We start from the raw sequence: 19,502 nt of genomic DNA on the forward strand, positions 1-19,502 counted from the left end.
GCTTTCCATGGCAGAGCATTCCACAGACTCACCACTCTCTGAGTGAAGAATGTTTTCCTCATCACCAGCTAAGGATGGCAGATTTTAATCCCTAAGTGACATTGGTGAATTGAATGAATTTTTATGGCAAGGGTTCATGTTCACCATTAGACTAGCTTTTCAATATCAGATTGTTATTGTATATGATATATGTGCATGTCTCCAGAAGATTAGAATAAGCGTCTTTACTATAACCACGAGTCCGCCATTGTCTAAATTTTTGTTGAACTTCTCACTATTTCTAATAGATGAATTGGTTGTTATAAATGCAATGGCAGTAACATAAATGACCATAACATCAATGAGAAATCTCAATCTTTAAAAGAAAACAGAAACAATTTGCATTTATATAGTCATTTTTGTGATTGCAGAATGTTCCAAAGCACTTTCAGTGAATGAAGTGCTTTTTGAAGTGTGGCCCCGGTTCCAGTGTAGGGAAGGCATCAGTCCCTTTGTACACAAACAGCAATGAAGTAACACCCAGATTGCATGATTTCGTGACGTTGGGATTGAATGATAAATATTAACCTGGACATCAGCGAAAACTGCCCTGCTCTCAAGTTACCCTCATGGGATGTTTTTATGATAATCTGAGAGAGCATACTAGAACCTTAAATTAATATGTTATCCTCAAATCAGCACCTCTGACAATGTGGCACGCCTGCAGTTCTGCACTGTACTGAACTGTCAGTGTGGATTTGTATACTCAGTTATTGGAATGGTGCTTGGACCCACAACCTCTTACTGAGAGGTGAGAGTGCTATCCTTGATCAGTTCTTGATTAGTAAGGGAGTGAAGGGTTACAGGGAGAAGACAAAAGGTTAGGGTCGAGAAACATATCAGCCTTGATTGAATGGCAGAGCAGACTTGATGGGCCAAATGGTCTTACCATGCTCCTATATCTATGGTCTTATTCACTAAGCCATTTGGGGGGCAGTTTTGAGTTAGTTCAGTTGAAAAATATTATGGACATCAAATCGTCATGCAATGTTGATTTGTCAACAGCAATGAGACCAGAAAACGCAGCTGTGGCAGTGTCTGTGGGGAGGAAACAGAGCTAACAGTTAGGATTTTACCAAAGGCTTCAAGATCCCAAAGGCACAATAAAATAGGGGTCCCAAGCCCACACTTGCCATCAGTGGATTCAGCTCAATAGTTTCCACAGAGGGTTTTCTGTTACATTCCACTTAACATCTGACAATTAGTCAGCATACACTCCAATATCCATTCCCATACCCAGGTCACATATCCTTGCTATCACGCCCACTTCCAACTTATTAGCAATAAAAAACTCCATCTCATCGTCACCTCGTGCACTGTTGAAATCATCCTCCATGTCTTCATCACCTCAACAGTTGACTATTAGATTTCACTACTGACCAGCCTCCCATTTTCCACACACTTAGAGTGTTCCAGTATTCTGCCTATCTGAATATTAACTTTCTCCAAATCACATTCATCTATCACTCCTGTGCTCACTAGCTTACATTCAATTCCTGGTTAAATAACGCCTCAATTTTAAAACTTTTGAACTTGTTTCCAAATTATTTTCTGGCCTTGCCCCTCCATATATGTGCAATCTCTTCCAACTCTATGTCTGTCCAGGATATGTTCTCTTATAATTCTAGCCACTTAAAAATCTCTAAATTTAATAGGAACACCTTTGGTTGTCATGCCTTCATCTGCTTATGCCCAAATCTTTGTTATTTTCTGTGTACTGGATGTTTCTTTATTTACTTTTTCAAAAATCCTTTTTAAACACTTTATAATTCTGAATGCAACATTTTCTTATTCAGTTGGAGCTTCAGTAACAAGTGACAATTCTCTTAGACTGTGGAAAGATTATTAAGTGAGAATATCTCAAAACCTCAACTTGAAATAATTATAGTGCTACTTTGATTTGAATTAAGGCAGAACAGCTTTTCTATTCTCTTTCACCATCTTCACTCTTCCTCACGAAATGTTTGCCTACAAAAGAGAGATACAAAAGAGTGTTTCATTAAATTTGACTAAAATCTACTTTCTTACTCACAGGTGAAAGCTGGGAATTATGCCTTTGTTTGGGATGTGGCAGTGTTGGAGTATATTGCCCTAAATAGTCCCGACTGCTCTCTGTTCACCGTTGGCAACACCCTGCCTGATCGAGGATACGGTATTGCTCTCCAGCACGGCAGCCCATACAGAGACATTTTCTCCCAAAGGTAAGATCCCACAAACTTAGATAGAGCTCTCAAAGATAGTGGAATCAAGGGTTATGGAAATAAGGCAAGGAGCGGATACTGATTAGGAATGATCAGCCCTGATCATATTGAATGGCGGTGCAGGCTCAAAGGGCTGAATGGCCTACTCCTGCACCTATTGTCTATTGTCTATTGTCTATTAAACTGAACGTAGTTTATCATGTGTGTTTAATCAGGTACGAACATATCAAATAAAAAATCGCCTTTAAGGAAAATTCCAGCGGGGAAATACGTTTTGTCGGATGGATAAATGCACACTTTCTTGCAGTTGTACCATTTGTAACATCTGTTTTGCTTCAATGTGTTTAAGAAAGCGCAAAGTGTTAAATCTCATCATTGTGCCTTTACCAAAATTTATATTTCTATAATGTCTTTCAACTATTTTGATTTTTATTTGAACTTTTGAACTAATATTCTTTAGCATATAACTGTGGGAGGAATGGAAAGCTGCATGGAGAAATCAAACAGAAACCACATTGATGGACATCTATCATAATTCCCTGAAACAGGATTTCTTTTTCAAATGTATCCTAGAGGCAAATACTTTATGTACTTGCAATATGTACTTTTTATTTTTTTTTAAGCAACATCTGTGGAGGACTGATCTATCCCTCTGAACATCAAATCTTTCATCTCCTTTAGAAATGTGCTCCCTTTCACAGACCTTGTGATTCTCATAATAAGCCCTTTGATATCATCTCCTCGATATAGCAATCTCCCCTGTAAAAGGTTTGCCATTTATTCAGCATCTTCCACAACCTGAAGACCCGAAAGAGCTTTACAACCAGTTAAGTATTTTTGAAGTGAAATTACTACTTTACAGTAAACCTGGCATCCAATTGGTGCACAGCAAACTCTCACAAACAGCCCTGTGATAATGGTCAGATAATCTGTAACTGTGACGTTGGCTTATGCAGAAATATTGTTTAGAATAATAGGGATAAACTGATCTTCTTTGAAATAGTGCTGTGGGATCATTGTATCTGACTGAGAGAGTAGATACGGTGCCAGTTTGATGATTCATCTACGCAGAGTTTAATGGTTTGCTTTCATTCATGTTTAGATTATACTCGTCTAATCACTGAGCGTCCCACATTGCTAAACATTATCGGAACAGCTAGTGAGTCATGTGGCTGACTGCACACTGACAGTTTTGGAAGCTCAGGAATCCTGCAAAACTCAGCTTATCTGAAACTTTTGGAGAGTTCTTGGATGTTTTCAAGTTCTGTCAATATACGGTTTGGATTTAGAGTCATCTCCATATGACATTGAAATGAATCAGATAAATAAGACATCTAGGAACCCACCCAAACAAGACACAGTACGGCAAGCAAATACAACTGGATGATCTTGTGATACACACCTTTAATGGTGTCGCAGTTTACCACTTTGTGTCCCATTGCAGTCGTACTAAGGCAAGCCCTTGAAGTCAAATCGATTAGGTACAGTAACACTACAAAATCCGACCCATGATTACCAGCAGAATCCACTACAATAGACAATCAGAACAAAGGCCCATTCACAGCAGTAACCTTGGTGTCCAGCATCATGTCAAATGATGTTGGAGGTGAAGGGTTTAAGCCATTGCTTGATTAGATTAGAATAGATTAGATTACCTACAGTGTGGAAACAGGCCCTTCAGCCCAACAAGTCCACACCGACCCTCCAAACAGCAACCCACCCAGACCCATTCCCCTACATTTACCCCTGACTAATCCAACTAAAACTACGGGCAACTTAGAATGGCCAATTCGCCTAACCTGCACATCTTTGGACTGTGGGAGGAAACCGGAGCACCCAGAGGAAACCCACGCAGACACGGGGAGAATGTGCAAGCTCCACACAGACAGTTACCCGAGGCGGGAATTGAACTCGGGTCCTTGGCACTGTAAGGCAGCAGGGCTCTGGCAGCACAACTGTGCTCTGTTCTGTAAATTTAGAACTGCTGGAGAAAATATCCTAATGAAGAGCTTATGCTTGAAACATTGATTCTCCTGCTCTTTGGATGTTGCCTGATCGGCTGTGCGTTTTCAGGACCATTCTTTGAGTCTAATCTCCACAAGTAACAGTGCATCATTGTTTACCTTGGAACAATGGCACTTCTGGTATACAGATATAAGATTAAGCTGGGTTGATGAACTTGTTTTATTTTTGCCCTGATTTTTATCAGAATCCCATTTGAAGTTGGCTTGGACCATTTCCAAGTCCAATTCCCAACTTCACTTGGATATCCAAATTTCCCTGTACAAATCTCTCAACAGTAATATTGAATTGACATTCAAGAAGACATCAGATGATTGTTTAAATAGAAACAATATTCAGAGTTATGAAGAAAAAGGAAGAGAATGGGACTAAGTCACAATGCCCTTTCACAGAGCTGGTGCACATGATGGGCCTCCACCTGCACTATAATAATCCTGTGATGTTGCAACTCCTACCCCAGGAAGATGTGAGATTGGCTCATGTACAAAAAAGGAAGCTATGTTCCTTCAAAGACAGATCTTGTATGCAATGCTGGAACATTGAAGAGACGCAGAACTTTGTATCCAGTTCATAGAATCTCTACAGTGTAGAAGTAAGTCATTTGGCCCATCAAATCTACACTAACCCTCCAAAAATCTTCCCACTCAGACCCATGCTTCATGATGGAGGCACTGTATTTAAGATGAAGTGTTAAACTGATGTCCCATCGCTCTTCTTAACTGGATGCAAAAGACGTAGAAACATTGTTTGGATTTTCATTGGTGTTTATCCCTCAGCCAATATCACACGAACAGACTCAAAAACTGGAAAAGCCCAACTCCTGTTTTTTGTTCCCGATTTACACCATCCACAGTTCTTTCAGTTTTCACAGTAACAGGCGATCTGATTGTTGTTTATGGGAGCTTGCTGTGCTGTGCACTTATTGCCGGCTATCTTTCCTACATTCCAACACTCTCTGCGCTTCAGAAGTTGCATTGTTGTTTTGCACTTGGAGGCATCCCAAAGTGGGAAAGGTTCTTTCATTTTGCCTCATTTCTAGGTTAATGCTGGTATAAATTGCAAGAGGTATGTAAAATATTATTGGGTAAGAGCAGAAAAACTTCTACCTGAAAAGCAGAAAGGGCAGGGCAAACTCAGCAGGTTTGACAGCATCTGTGGAGAGAGAAAGAGAGTTTATGTTTTGTGTAAAATATGATTTAATTTTGTTTCTCTCTCCTCAGATGTTGTTTCTTTCTAACATTTTTTGCTTACTTTTTCTTCAGATCTCCAGCATTCTCAGTATTTTGCTTTTACTTCTAACTAAAGTAAATTGTTTCTAGGTGCTATAACAGGTCATTTTCCTGAGAATAAATATCAAACTGACACACAAGTACATTCAAAGAGCAATAACAGCTTGCAACACAGTAGCTAAATGCAGAAACGTACACCATAATATGGGGAGGAAGCATTCATAATCTTTGCCATTTCCATCCTTTACAAGGTTATGGTAAAGTTGATAAAAATTGGAACCATCTGCCTTCTTCCAGAGTTACTGCCTTCTTACAGAACTTAACGTAATGTTCTTGCTGCATTGAGAACACAATTTCTTTAAGCATACCAGTGGGGTATTATTGAGAAGTTACAGTGTTTGTCTTTAGTTACAGGTTGATGCTTCAGTATCTGTCTGCAGTAGGCTTCATAATTGTTCTTCATAATGAGCTGGGTTCAATCAGTAAATATCTGCTCCAGCATAAAAATGAATCTCTACGTCATTTATTTGGTTCTTGAGACTGTTGCAGTTTAGAAATGATAATTTATCTTCTTTGGAGAGAAATCAGAGTCAACGTTTCGGGCCCAGTGACCCTTTTCCCAGAACACCAGTTCTGAGGAAGGGTCACTGGACCCGAAATATAAATCCTGACCTCTCTGTACTGATGCTGTCAGACCTGCTGAACTTTTCCAGCAATTTCTATTTTTGTTTCTGATTTTCAGCATCTGTAATTCTTTTATTTATCTTATTTTCTCAGCATTAAGTTGGTCCTGGGTAATCAAATTTATGCAGAGTTGTACATTGAGCCAAACTGCTTAATTCTGCGTAATAGTTACTGAATCTGTTTGAGATGAATGTTCATCTTTCGTGCTCCTGTCATAGATCTTTCATCAGATGAACGCAAGTTCCATTTACTTTGAATGCAGGACCAGAAAGCTCCATGTTTGATGAGATCTGCCTTTTGCTTGATACATGTTTCAATTACCCATTCAGTATGGATAGTTTCCATTGGAGATTGTTTAATATGTTTGCATTTACCACAGAAACATTAAACTGATTGATTTAGTCACATAGCGGTACTTGATTTGTGAACCCCTCCCCCATTCATTAAGCCTAAATCAGGTCAAATCTGTCAAAAGTAACAATGGAAAATGCATACATATTAGATTAGGTTCCCTACAGTGTGGAAACAGGCACTTTGGCCCAACCAGTCCACATCGACCCTCTGAAGAGTACTCCACCAGACCAGTTTCCCTCTGACTAATGCACCAAACACTATGGGAAACTTAGCACAGCCAATTCACCTGACCCGCACATCTTTGAACCGTGGGAGGAAACCGGTGCACCCAGAGGAAACCACGCAGACACAGGGAGAATGTGCAAACTCCACACAGACAGTCGCCCGAGGCTGGAATCGAACCTGGGACACTGGTGCTTTGAGGTAGCAGTGCTAACCACTGAGCCACCGCGACGCCCTGTGAATTATAATTTTGTACGCAGCCCCTCTGACCTTATTCCATTCTTTCATGCGATGCAGACTTATCACTAACTGCCCTTAAGAAGGTACTGGTGAGCTGCCTTCCTGACCCACTGCAAACCCTGATTGGTAGGCACCAACAGCATAGGTAGGAAGAGAGATGGGAATTTAAGGGAGAAATTCAGGGAGCTAAGGTGGAAGCTTAGAGTTAGGGCAAGCAGAGTTGACATCTCTGGTTTGTGGCCTGTGCCACATGCTAGTGAGGCAAGGAATAGGGAGAGAGAGGAGTTGAACACATGGCTACAGGGATGGTGCAGGAGGGAGGGTTTTGGATTCCTGGATGATTGGGGCTCTTTCTGCGGTAGGTGGGACTTCTACAGACAGGATGGTCTTCATCTGAACCAGTGGGATACCAATATCCTGGGGGGAAATTTCCTAATGCTCTCCAGGTGGGTTTAAACTAATTCAGCAGGGGATGGGAACCCAAATTGTAATTCGAATATACAGGGGATTGAGAGTAGTGAGGTCTGAAATAGAGTTTCAAGGTCGCATGTGGGCACCGGCAAGCAAGAAGTTAGCTTGAAGTGTGTCTACTTCAACACCAGGAGCACCCAGAATAAGGTGGATGAATTTACAGTATGGGTTGGTACTTGGGATATCGATATTGTGGCCATTTCAGAGACATGGGTAGAGGAGAGACAGGAATGGTTGTTGCAGGTTCCGGGGTTTGGGTGTTTCAGTAAGAACTGAGAAGATGGTAAAAGGAGGGTGGGTGTGGAGCGGGTGTATTGCTAGCCAAGGATAGTATTATGGTGGCAGAAAAGATGTTTGAGGACTTGTCTACTGAGGTAGTATGGGCTGCAGCCAGAAACAGGAAAGGAGAGGTCATCCTGATGGGAGGTTTCTATATGCCTCCGAATAGTTCCAGAGATGTAGAGGAAAGGATAGCAAAGATGATTCTGGATAGGAGTGATAGCAACAGTGTAGTTGTTATGGGGTCTTTAACTTTCCAAATATTGACTGGGAATACTATAGATCAAGTATTTTAGATGGGTCATATGTATCCCAGAAGGTTTCCTGACACAGTATGTAGACAAGCCAACAAGGGGCGAGGCGATTTTAGATCTGGTACTTGGTAATAAAGCTAGCCAGGTGTTAGATTTGGAGGTAGGTGAGCACTATGGTGATTGTGACCACATTTCGTTTATGTTTATTTCAGTAGTGGAAAGGGATAGGAATATACCACAGGGCAAGAGTTATAGCTGGGATAAAGGCAATTACAATGCGATTAGGCAAGATTTAGGATGCATAGGATGGGGAAGGAAACTGCAGGGGATGGTCACAATTGAAATGTGGAGCTTATTCAAGGAACAGCTACTGTGTGTTCTTGATAAGCATGTACCTGTCATATAGGGAGGAAGTTGTCAAGCACAGGAGCCATGGTTCACTAATGATGTTGAATCTCTTGTTAAGAAGAAGAAGAAGGCTTCTGTTAGGATGAGATGTGAAGGCTCAGTTAGGGTGTTTGAGAGTTACAGGTTAGCCAGAAAAGACTTAAAGAAAGAGTTAAGAAGAGCCAGGAGGGGACATGAGAAGTTGTTGGTGGATAGGATCAAGGAAAACCCTAAAGCTTTCTATAGGTATATCAAGGATAAAAGAATGGCAATAGTAAGATTAGGGCTGAAAATGTGTTGCTGGAAAAGCGCAGCAGGTCAGGCAGCATCCAAGGAACAGGAAATTCGACATTTCAGGCATAAGCCCTTCATCAGGAACCCTTTCCTGATGAAGGGCTTATGCCCGAAACGTCGAATTTCCTGTTCCTTGGATGCTACCTGACCTGCTGCGCTTTTCCAGCAACACATTTTCAGCTCTGATCTCCAGCATCTGCAGACCTCACTTTCTCCTCGAATAGCAAGATTAGGGCCAATCAAGGACAGGAGTGGGAAGTTGTGCATGGAGTCAGAGGAGATAGAGGGAGTGCTAAATGAATATTTTTCATCAGTTTTCACACTAAAAAAAGACAATGTAGCCGAAGAGAATACTGGGATACAGGCTACTGGACTAGATGGGTTTGATGTTCACAAGGAGGAAGTGTTAGCAGTTCTGGAAAGTGTAAAAATAAATAAGTCCCCTGGACCATTCAGGATTCATCCTAGGATTCTCTGGGAAGCCAGGGAGGAGATTGCCAAGCCTTTGGCTTTGATCTTTATACAGCCATTGTCTACAGGAATTGTGCCAGAAGACTGGAGGATAGCAAATGTTGTTCCCTGTTCAAGAAGGGGATGAGAGCCAACCCTGGTAATTACAGAAGAGTGACCCTTACCTCGGTTAAGAGTAAAGTGTTGGAAATGGTTATAGAAAATAGGATTTATAATCATCTCGAAAAGAATAAGTTAATCAGGGAGAGTCAACATGGTGTTGTGAAGGATAGACTGTCAGAAACCTTATTAAGTTCTTTGAGAAGGTGACAAAACAAGGTGATCAGAAATTGGCTAGTTGAAAGATGATGGAGAGTGGTGGTTGATGGGAAATGTAGAGTTATGGATAGTGCTGAAGGATTTTGCAGGGAGGGCCGGACATAGATAAGCTGGAGAGCTGGACTGAGAGGTGGCAAATGGAGTTTAATGTGGAAAAGTGTGAGATGATTCACTTTGGAAGCAGTAACAGGCGTGCAGAGTACTGGGCTAATGGTAAGATTCTTGGTAGTGTAGATGAGCAGAGGGATCTCAGTGTCCATGTGCATAGATCCCTGTAAGTTGCCACCCAGATTGATAGGACTGTGAAGAAGGCATACAGTGTCTTCGCTTTTATTAGTAGAGGAATTGATTTTTGGAACCATGAGGTCAAGCTGCAGTTGTACAAAACTCTGTTGCGGCTGCATTTGGAGTATTGCGTGCAGTTCTGGTCACTGCGTAATAGGAAAAATGTGGAAGCTTTGGAAAGCAATCAGAGGATCAGAGGAGATTTACCAGGATGTTGCCTGGTATGCAGGGAAGATCTTACAAGGAAAGGCTGAGGGACTTGAGGCTGTTTTCATTAGAGAGAAGAAGGCAGAGAGGTGATTTAATTGAGACATATAAGATAATCAGGGGGTTAGTTAGGGTGGACAGTGAGAGCCTTTTTCCTCAGATGGTGATGGCTACCATGAGGGAGCATAGCTTTAAATTGAGGGGTGATAGATATAGTACAGATGTCAGAGGTAGTTTTTTTACTCAGAGAGTAGTAGGGGCATGGAATACCCTGCCTGCAACAGTAGTAGACTTGCCAACTTTAAGGACATTTAAATGGTCATTGGATAAACCATTTGCAACATTTAAGAGGCATTTGGATGGGTACATGAATAGGAAGAGTTTGGAGGGATATGGGCCGGGTGCTGGCAGGTGGGACTAGATTGGTTGGGATATCTGGTCGGCATGGACGGGTTGGATTGAAGGGTCTGTTTCCATGCTGTACATCTCTGTGACTCTATAAGAATTAAGCTGGCCTTCCTTTTCCATTGTCTGTCCAACAGCTGACTGATCCCTGAAAGGCTTTCAGTGAGAGTCTGGCAGGTTACGGACCAGGTAATTGCTGCTGTGAGACAGAATAGCAGTTCCCTTTTGTTTTCAAATATTCTTTCTGGTTGTACAGTAGGTCATCAATGGGATGAAAGTCTTTTAATCGAAAAGCTCCTCTTGCTGTGAATCCTGATCATTTCTGGCAGGGCAGCTGATCTGAAAGGTGCTTTGCCTACGTATGAGATATTTTTGTTCTCACCAAATATGAATCTCAGCAAAGAACGTTGTATGATAGCAAACACATAACTCTTAAAGTTAGCATGACTTATCACTGTTCCTTCATTGTCACTGGGTCAAAGAAGTGAAAACCCTTTTAACAATATTATAGGTTTACCTACATTATATGGACTGCAACTCACCACTGCCTCCTCACCAGCAATTAGGAATGGATATCAAAATGATGGCTTAGCTAGCGATACCCACATCTCAATAACAAGTTTTTTGAGAGTTGTTTCACATTTCATGTAATCTTTGAGTTTAGCTGAGCCAAATGTACTGTAAAGGAACTTTGTATTCCCCCATTTTGGATAAGTCCTACTCCCAGGGCTAAAGATAGTTAGGTCACTCTGATGAAAAAGGGATAAGGGATAAGTAAATGAGTAAATTTTATGCCCTGATCTTAAATATTTGAGTTATAATGCAACTTCCCATTTTTTGTTTGACTTAATTTTAACTAATGTATCAATTTACAGGAGGTGGATATTGCTGCCTCGGCCAATATTTGTTGTCCATCCTTACTTGCTTTGATGAAGATGGTAAGGAGCTGTCTCTATGTGCTCAATGCTGTTAGTGAGGGAATTGTAGAGTTTTGACCCAGTGACATTAAAGTCAAGATGGTGAATGGCTTGGAGGAGGGGTGGTATTCCCATGTATCTGCTGTCCCTTGTCCTTCTAAATGGAAGTGTTTGTGGGTTTGGTGCTGTCTAAGGAGTGTTAAGAGTTGTTGCAATGTATCTTGAATATGGAACATTTGGCTATCACTGCCCACCAGTGATGAAGCTCATGAATGTTATTAAAGATGCTGGATGGGCCATTATTCCCTGGACAACAGCAAGCTTTCTGGGTGTTGATGGAAATGCACCCATCCAGGCAAGTTGGGAATATTCCAACATATTCCGGATTTATGCCTTGTTGACTGTGGAATGGGGAATCAGGAGATTGGTTAACCAAGAAAGAATTGTCAGCTTTTGACCAGCTCTTGTAGTGCAGTATTTATCTTCCTAGTCCAGTTCAGCTTCTGGTATTGTAACCCCCAGATATTGATAATAGGGCATTTAGTGATGGCAGTGTTATTGAACGTCACAGGGCTTGGTTAGATTCTCTCCGGGTACAATGCAAAACAGGAACACAAAGACAAAAGCGGTGGACACATAGTTTGAATTAAAGTGTATTTGCATATGTCCTTTCATATCCTCCACCACTGATGCTCAGTAGCAGCTGTGTGTACTATCTACAAGATGCACTGCAGAAATTCACCAAAGGTCCTCAGACAGCACCTTCCAAACCCATGCCCACTTCCATCTAGAAGGATGGGAGCAGCAGATGTATGGGAACACCATCAACTTCAAGTTCCCCTCTGAGCCACTCACCATCCTGACTTGGAAATATATTGCCGTTCCTTCACTGTCACTGGGTCAAAATCTTGGAATTCCCTCCCTAATGGCATTGTGGTTAACTCACAGCAGGTGGACTGCAGCAGTTCAAAAAGGCAGCTCACTACCACCTTCTCAAGGGGCAACTAGGGATGGCCAATAAATGCTGGGCCAGCCAGCCACGCCATGCCCCACAAATGAATTTTAAAAAAAGTATGTCCAAAGGTTCATCTATGGCCAGTAAGATACTCCTGAAGTGTGATCATTGTTGTAAAGTACGAAATATGGGAGCCAATGTGGGCACACATGACTTTACAAACATCAGTGGAAACAGATTGTCTGTTTTACTGATGTGGGCTGTGGGTTAGATAATAGCTAGTTACTAGGGAAAACTGAGATATTAGCCTTTTAGTACTTCTGTACTTGCATGGCAGAACATAACTTCCTCTGATGAGCAAATGCAACAAGTTTCTGAAAGAATAATAGCAAAATGCTGCAGATGCTAAAGTCTGAAACCAATGCAGAGAATTCTGAAGAAACTCAGCAGGTCTGGCAGCAACTGTGGACAGAGAAACGGATTTAACATTTCAGATCCGGTGTGACGTTTCTTCAGTTCTCAGTTTGTTTCAGATTTCTTAAAGAAGCAGTAGGGGCAAAATATCATTTTCACAATGCTGATGGCAGAACAGAGAGAATCAGGCAGCTACTTGTTGATATGCACATTTAGCCACACATCTGCTCTTCTCTTGAAGTTGCTGAACCATAACTCACAAGAACTGCATGCATCATTAGCCTTTTCTGCTATTTTTATAATAGACTGTAGCCTAAAATTCTACCAGAAGCCTTCCAGGAGTTGGTTCAACAGAGACAAGAATAGAACAGAGATGAAAATATAAACTAAAGACTGATCATGGGTAAATCAATCACAATTTATTATTTCCTCACATTCTCAGGAGATATTTGATTGACCCATTTGACACAGCAGAGCCAGAATTTCAACAGAAGCATTTTCTGCATGACCAATTCCATTTCCAGAAACTATCAGTTGCTCTGTTTTGAATTTTTCACCAATTGCTGAATAGCCTACACCCTGCAGAACCAGTAGGAACACTCTGTCAGCTGGTTATTGGAAGGATAATTTCTGACATGTCCTGATCCTTCTTTTTTCCTTTCATGCGACGTGAGCATCATTGGCAAGGCCAGCATTTGTGGTCCATCCCTAATTACTGAGTGGCTTGCTTTGGCCAGTTCAGAGGACACATGAGAGTCAATCACATTGCTATGGGTTTGAAGTCATGCATAGATCCACCCAGATAAGGATGGCAAACTTACTGTTGTCATGACTGAGTTTGGAGGAGTACGTTCTTGCTCTCTAGTTCCACCATTCCACCAGTCACACCATAAATATAAATGAATTATGGAGTCAGTAAGCACAGAAACAGACCCTTCAGTCCAGTTCTCCATGCCAACCAAGTTTTCAAAATTAAACAAGTCCCACTTGCCTGCATTTAGCCCATATCCCTCTAAACCTTTCCTATTCACCGACCATTCCAAATGTCTTTTAAATATTGTAACTCTACCTGCTTCTACCAGTTCCTCTGGCAATTCATTCCACATATGCACCACCCTCTGTGTGAAAGAATCACCCCTCAGGTCCCTTGTAAATTCTTCTCCTCCCACCTTAAAAATATGCCCCCAAGTTTTGAATTCCCACACTCTCAGGAAAAGACCTTTGCTATTCACCTTTTCTATACCCCTCATGATTTTATAAACCTTCATAAGGTAACTCTCCAACCTTCAACTGTCCAGTAAAAAAGGCAGCCTCTCCCTATAATTCAAACCCTCCAGTCCTGGTAACATCTTGGTAATTATTTTTTGAATCCTGTCTCTCAGAACCCCTCCAAAAACTTGCTCACCTCTGATGTTAGACTCTATAGTTCCCAAACTTCTGCTTCCAGCCTTTCTTGAAGACACAACATTAGCCACCCTCCAGTACTCCAGCACCTCACCAATAGCTGTACATGATACAAATATTTCTGTTCAGGGCCCCGCAATTTCTTCCCTAACTTCCTACAACTTTCTGGGATACACTTGATCAGGTCCTGGAGGTCTATCCACCTCCTCTTCAATAATTTGGATCAGGGGTTCAAGACATCAATATTTATTTTCCTGAGTTCCTTAGCCTCTATTTCTTTCTCCACAGTAAAAACTGGTGTGTAATATTCGTTGGGTATCTCTCCAATCTCCTGTGGTTCCACACATAAATAAGCTTGGTTAATCTTTAAGGGGCCCTATTCTCTGCCTAGTTGCTGTTTTGCTCTTAATGTATTTGTAGAATCTCTTTGGATCATCCTTAAACTTATCTGCCAAGGCTATCACATACTCCCTTTTTGCTCTCCTGATTTCCCTCTCAAGAATGCTCCTAAACCCTTTATAATCTTCAAGCGATTCACTTAATCCCAGTTGTCTATACCTAACATATAACTCCTTCTTATTCTTGATCAGAGCTTGAATATCTTCACTCAGCTATTGTCCCTACTCTCATCAGCCTTACCCTTCACTCTAACAGGAACATAATGCCATGTTCCAATACATGTCCTGAGGTCATCTGCCTTACCTTTAAGACCCCTTGCATTGAAATAAACACAATTTAATTCTTGAGAGCTACCTCGTTCTTGGACTTGCTCTCTTTACCCACCCACCGATTACATACTTTATCTGTGGAAAGTGTAGCATAAAAAGATCCATTGGCCAGCTTTCTGTAGTAACCAACAAATTCATTGATTTATGATAAATAAAATGTATTCAGTGGAGTCAAAACGGATTACACAGACCAAAATATGAAATTATAACTTTAACCATTCTAAATAATCACTGCCATATTTTTCTGCAGAAATTAATTTTGAAAATTTGACAGTTCAGCTAAATAATGGTTAGTGCTTGAAGTAAAAAATGGATGCTATGGATAATGTTCCAAATGCTTCCTATCTAGCATTCTTGCACAGATTGACAAGTGTCACTAGTCACAGCCAGTTGTCACTGGGATATGATATGCCAATGACGGAGCAGTCTTCAAAAGGCTGAATTCCCAGCTCCTGAACTTAGTTGTTATGTTCTTGTGTTCTTCAAATTGCTGTTTGTTCATGAGATGTCAAGAGAAATTAATCTCAAATCCTTTCAGGCTCAATAGCTGCTTGTGTTTTTCAGTTATTACACAGAATTGTAAAAAGAATTTCTCAGAAAGAGTGCAAAGGATGAGCTGGGGGTCTTGTTGCTTCATTAGATAAGTGCTTCACGCTCCCCACCTCGGCAAATTGGATTTCCAACCTTTAAAAAAAAATCCACAACTCCTGATAGCCGTAAACTTAGGTATGTCATTTTCAGTAAATCACAGCAGTTAATGGAAGGCATGTGACTTCCAGCGAATTTACTCAGCTTAACTTATGTGATTTCCAATTATGTTTTGGTAAAGGAAAGACTCCCACTGTGTCATTTCAATGACATGTTTTTTAAAAAAGCAGATTCAGGTACATTCCCAGTGCTTCAAAATGAATCAATTTTCATAATCCTGTAGACACAAGCCTTCATGAAATATTAATAATGGAAGCATTTTTTCATAACACTTCCCTGAGGGATATTAGTAAAGCAGATGGGTCTTTAACAATAATCAATGGTAGCTTCATGGTCACCCCAGCTGAGATTTTATTAATCAAGTTTTGATTCCACCTGTTGCCGTGGAGGGAATAAAACCCAGAATCACAGTTTATTAGCAGAGACCTTCAGAATTCAGTCCGTATTCCCACTATGCCATATTCTCCCCGATTGGAACGCATGCTGCTGGTGAAGAATCTAAAACGTACAGCTATATTAGTTCTCTCCTTCAACCCAACGTGACTTTTAACTAGAGTGAAGGTGAAAGAGCACGATCATTTTATGCTGCTACAACAGGCATTACAGAATCTCATTCAGCACAAAGACCATTCACCTTGCCACAAAACCAGAAATCTGTTTTGGTGCACACTTCTTAAAGAAAAGACTTTTTTTTTACTCTTAAACACTCTCACATTCAAAAGGTTTCTATGTACATTTCATCAGCTGACCACTGTTTACAATGACTTCGTAAACTTTAAGTGCAGGTTCAGTGTTAAAGACACTGTACAAGAAGTTAGTTCATCAACAGGGTTTTCATTCAGGTTAAGGCAGTGAACTCACAAGAAGCTCCATGGAGGTCCCTGGTGTTGTCTTTCTGTGACACGACATTCTCAATCAAAAGGGTCTACTGGAATCCCTTAGTTTCAGGTATCTTCTTAAGTTTCAAGTCCAGGAGTGTCTTAATTTCCATGTCCCACTTTTTAAGTGAACTGGATTCAATTCCCGCTTTCCCTCCATTTTCTCGGCAGTAGGTAAAGGGAGGAAGTTTCTGGAGCAATTGACCAGACGGAAAGGGATATGAAAGGACAGGACTGGTGCAATTGTTCTTTGTCATTTTGCTAATCTGGAGAATTCCTGTTCATTAAAACATTACAATGGAAAGGTTCACATTCACGCTGGCGTGAACTCTTCCAAACGTTCTCCCCGTGTATGCGTGGGTTTCCTCCGGGTGCTCCGGTTTCCTCCCACAGTCCAAAGATGTGCAGGTCAGGTGAATTGGCCATGCTAAATTGTCCATAGTGTTAGGTAAGGGGCAAATGTAAGGGTAGGGGTATGGGTGGGTTTCGCTTCGGCAGGTCGGTGAGGACTTGTTGGGCCGAAGGGCCTGTTTCCGCACTGTAGGGAATCTAATCTAAGCTAAAACAAAGAGTGACCGCAGCAATCAAGGCTGACACTCCAGCACAATACTAAAGGAAGGTTACGCTGCCTGAAATGCCATCTTTCAGATGAGATGTTAAATTGTGACTTCCCCCCATCTGCCTTCTCGAGTAGATTTCAAAGACCGAAGAAGGGAAAGGGGAGTTATTCTCACTTTCCTGGCCAAGATTTAACCCTCAACTCAACACCACAAAAATTAGATTTGGAGATGGCAGTGTTGAACTGGGGTGTACAAAGTTAAAAATCACAGAACACCAGATTATAGTCCGACAGGTTTATTTGGAAGCACTAGCTTTCGGAGCGCTGCTCCTTCATCAGGTAGTTGTAGAGTATACGATCATAAGACACAGAATTGAATTATTCCTTCGAAATCATACACTATTCTGTCCAAAAATCTATATAATAGGGGATGTTGTTGGAATGTTTCAGTATTAATCCTTTCAGGGCTTTTCTGACCTAACACCCAGTAACATTGGAGCAATGAAAATCAGGGATGTGTGAGAGGCCAGAATTGAGAAGGTTCAGGGATCTGGAGGAGTCAACCGAGTTCAAGAAGGGTGAGATCATGGATATATTTGGAAACAAAGATGAGAATTTGAAAATTGAGGAAATGCTGGACCAAAAGCCAATATAGTTCAGTGAGCGCCGAGTAACTAGTGACATATCACACTGGGATAATACACTGAACACAGAGTTCCAGAGTGGTTACTGAAGTTTAAGATTCTAAAATAAGTACACAAAATTCTCCAGTTTACCTGATTTTCAGACCCAGGTTGATAAAAAGCAGGGATTGTGTTTCTGTACTGAACAAGAACTTTGTCATTATTTGTAAGAATCATTTAATATTTATTACTAGTAATTAGATTCTAAACACAAGTAAACAGCTATAAACCATCAGATCTAACACTACTAACTGAAATGCAAATTCCCTTATAAAGCCCTCCTTGCACACACACAGACAGAAAGGGACAAGTAGATTACGGGTGGAAGAAAACTGAGAAGACAGTTCAGTGGGTTGTTGAGATGATCTTTATGATTCTTATGCTGATCAGTAAGTTGTTCTGAGTTGCCTCTCTCCAGATGCTTCCATTGGTTTGCATGAGGCACAGGGTGACTGGTTCCCTTCTAAAACATCTCTGGCTTATCAAGTAAGAGTCACAGCTCACAACAACAGTTGAAGGAAAAATTGACTGTCTCCTTTAGCTTTAAAGTGGGCTTTGACTGCAAAGAACAGACAGACAGCTCCTGAGCTCATAGAGATAAAATCTCTTCTCTCCAGCTCCTTCTCACGCCAATCTATTCGGTTGCCTGAGGACTAATTATTTGTTTGATGGCAGACAAAAGCTTTTCTCATGAAGAACTGGTCCTGAGTCCATAGACCAGTCAACTTTGTTTTGACAACTAGAGTTGCATTTATGCACAATTCCTAGCTCCAATTCATCTGTAATCCAAGCTTCAATTATTACATGTCCAAACAGCTATTTGCATGATTCTTGTTACATCAGATTGCATAGTTTTCAGACATCTTGCAATCCTTTAAAGGATACAATTAAAAGTGTTCTTTCTCATTTCAGTCCACACTTTTATCAAGTACAAGCATAAAAAAGCATTGTCTTTACATGAGTTATAGATCTGCTTCAACCCAGCAGAACTACATTATCCAAACACTAGTTAAAATTGAATCACAAGCAAGGAAAAATAAAGTAGCAAAATAAAACCCAATTTACATAAATTAAAGATGCACATTGCTTTAGGCAGCTCATTCATCTGCCCACAGTTTCGAAAAATAGATGGTCATAAATGGATGACCCCTGAACTGGGTGAGTAAGTTGTCCATTGGCAATTACCCATTGGTGCTGTTCAGCCCCTTGAACATAGGTAAGTTTAAGATCGACTATTGACATATTATTCAATTTATCATGAGCAGTATCACATGTGATCAACTAGTTTGAAAACTAATATCACGCCAAATTAACTCTGAACAGAAATTAACGGTTTGCAAATTAAAAGATACATGAATGCTGTTTCGACAAGATGCTGCTATTTTATTAATTGAACAGTGTTCATCATATGCCTTCATCAAAATTAATGTGCATTGAATTTCTAAATAATTACAAAGTGCTTGCCATTCATTTAAATTAGATGAGAAACATTATGTTGTTGGAAATGCCACGCATCATTGTGACAAGGTTTCATTAACATTTGGAATGTACATGTTTTCTCTTCTCCATCCAAAGAAGTTGATTATGGTCTTTGACCAAAATATACTTCATTCAATCTTCCTCAGGCTTGCTCCAAACCTGAATCTATGAATTTGAACAAGTTGTTTTTGCAGTTTGGTTAAATCGGTGCTTGTCCGTTGGGAATTATTGGTGGAACTGGGCACAGACTCAAAGTGACACATGTTTGGAGACCAATGTTATGTTCTGGGAGCAATGGGAAGGGTCAGGAGCCACTGAGAGTCTTGTGCTGTTATTCCCTGGCCATGTGTTTGGAGCATAAGGAACTTCTTATTTCAATTTATCACCAATCTTTCTTCCCAAAAGACAATACAAC

The 19,502-nt window shown here is 40.8% G+C and overlaps 1 protein-coding gene across 1 annotated transcript in view; it reads left to right on the top strand.

Moving 5' to 3' along the window:
• grid2 (glutamate receptor, ionotropic, delta 2) overlaps nucleotides 1-19,502 on the top strand; it is a 982,254-nt gene that overhangs the window by 918,768 nt on the left and 43,984 nt on the right. Inside the window, exon 14 of the mRNA XM_060851484.1 lies at nucleotides 2,074-2,240. Coding sequence (XP_060707467.1) covers nucleotides 2,074-2,240 — 167 coding nt within the window. The remainder of the gene's footprint in view (nucleotides 1-2,073; nucleotides 2,241-19,502) is intronic.

Source organism: Hemiscyllium ocellatum, chromosome 36 (assembly GCF_020745735.1).
Source record: "Hemiscyllium ocellatum isolate sHemOce1 chromosome 36, sHemOce1.pat.X.cur, whole genome shotgun sequence".
In the NCBI taxonomy this organism is placed as follows: Eukaryota; Metazoa; Chordata; class Chondrichthyes; order Orectolobiformes; family Hemiscylliidae; genus Hemiscyllium; species Hemiscyllium ocellatum.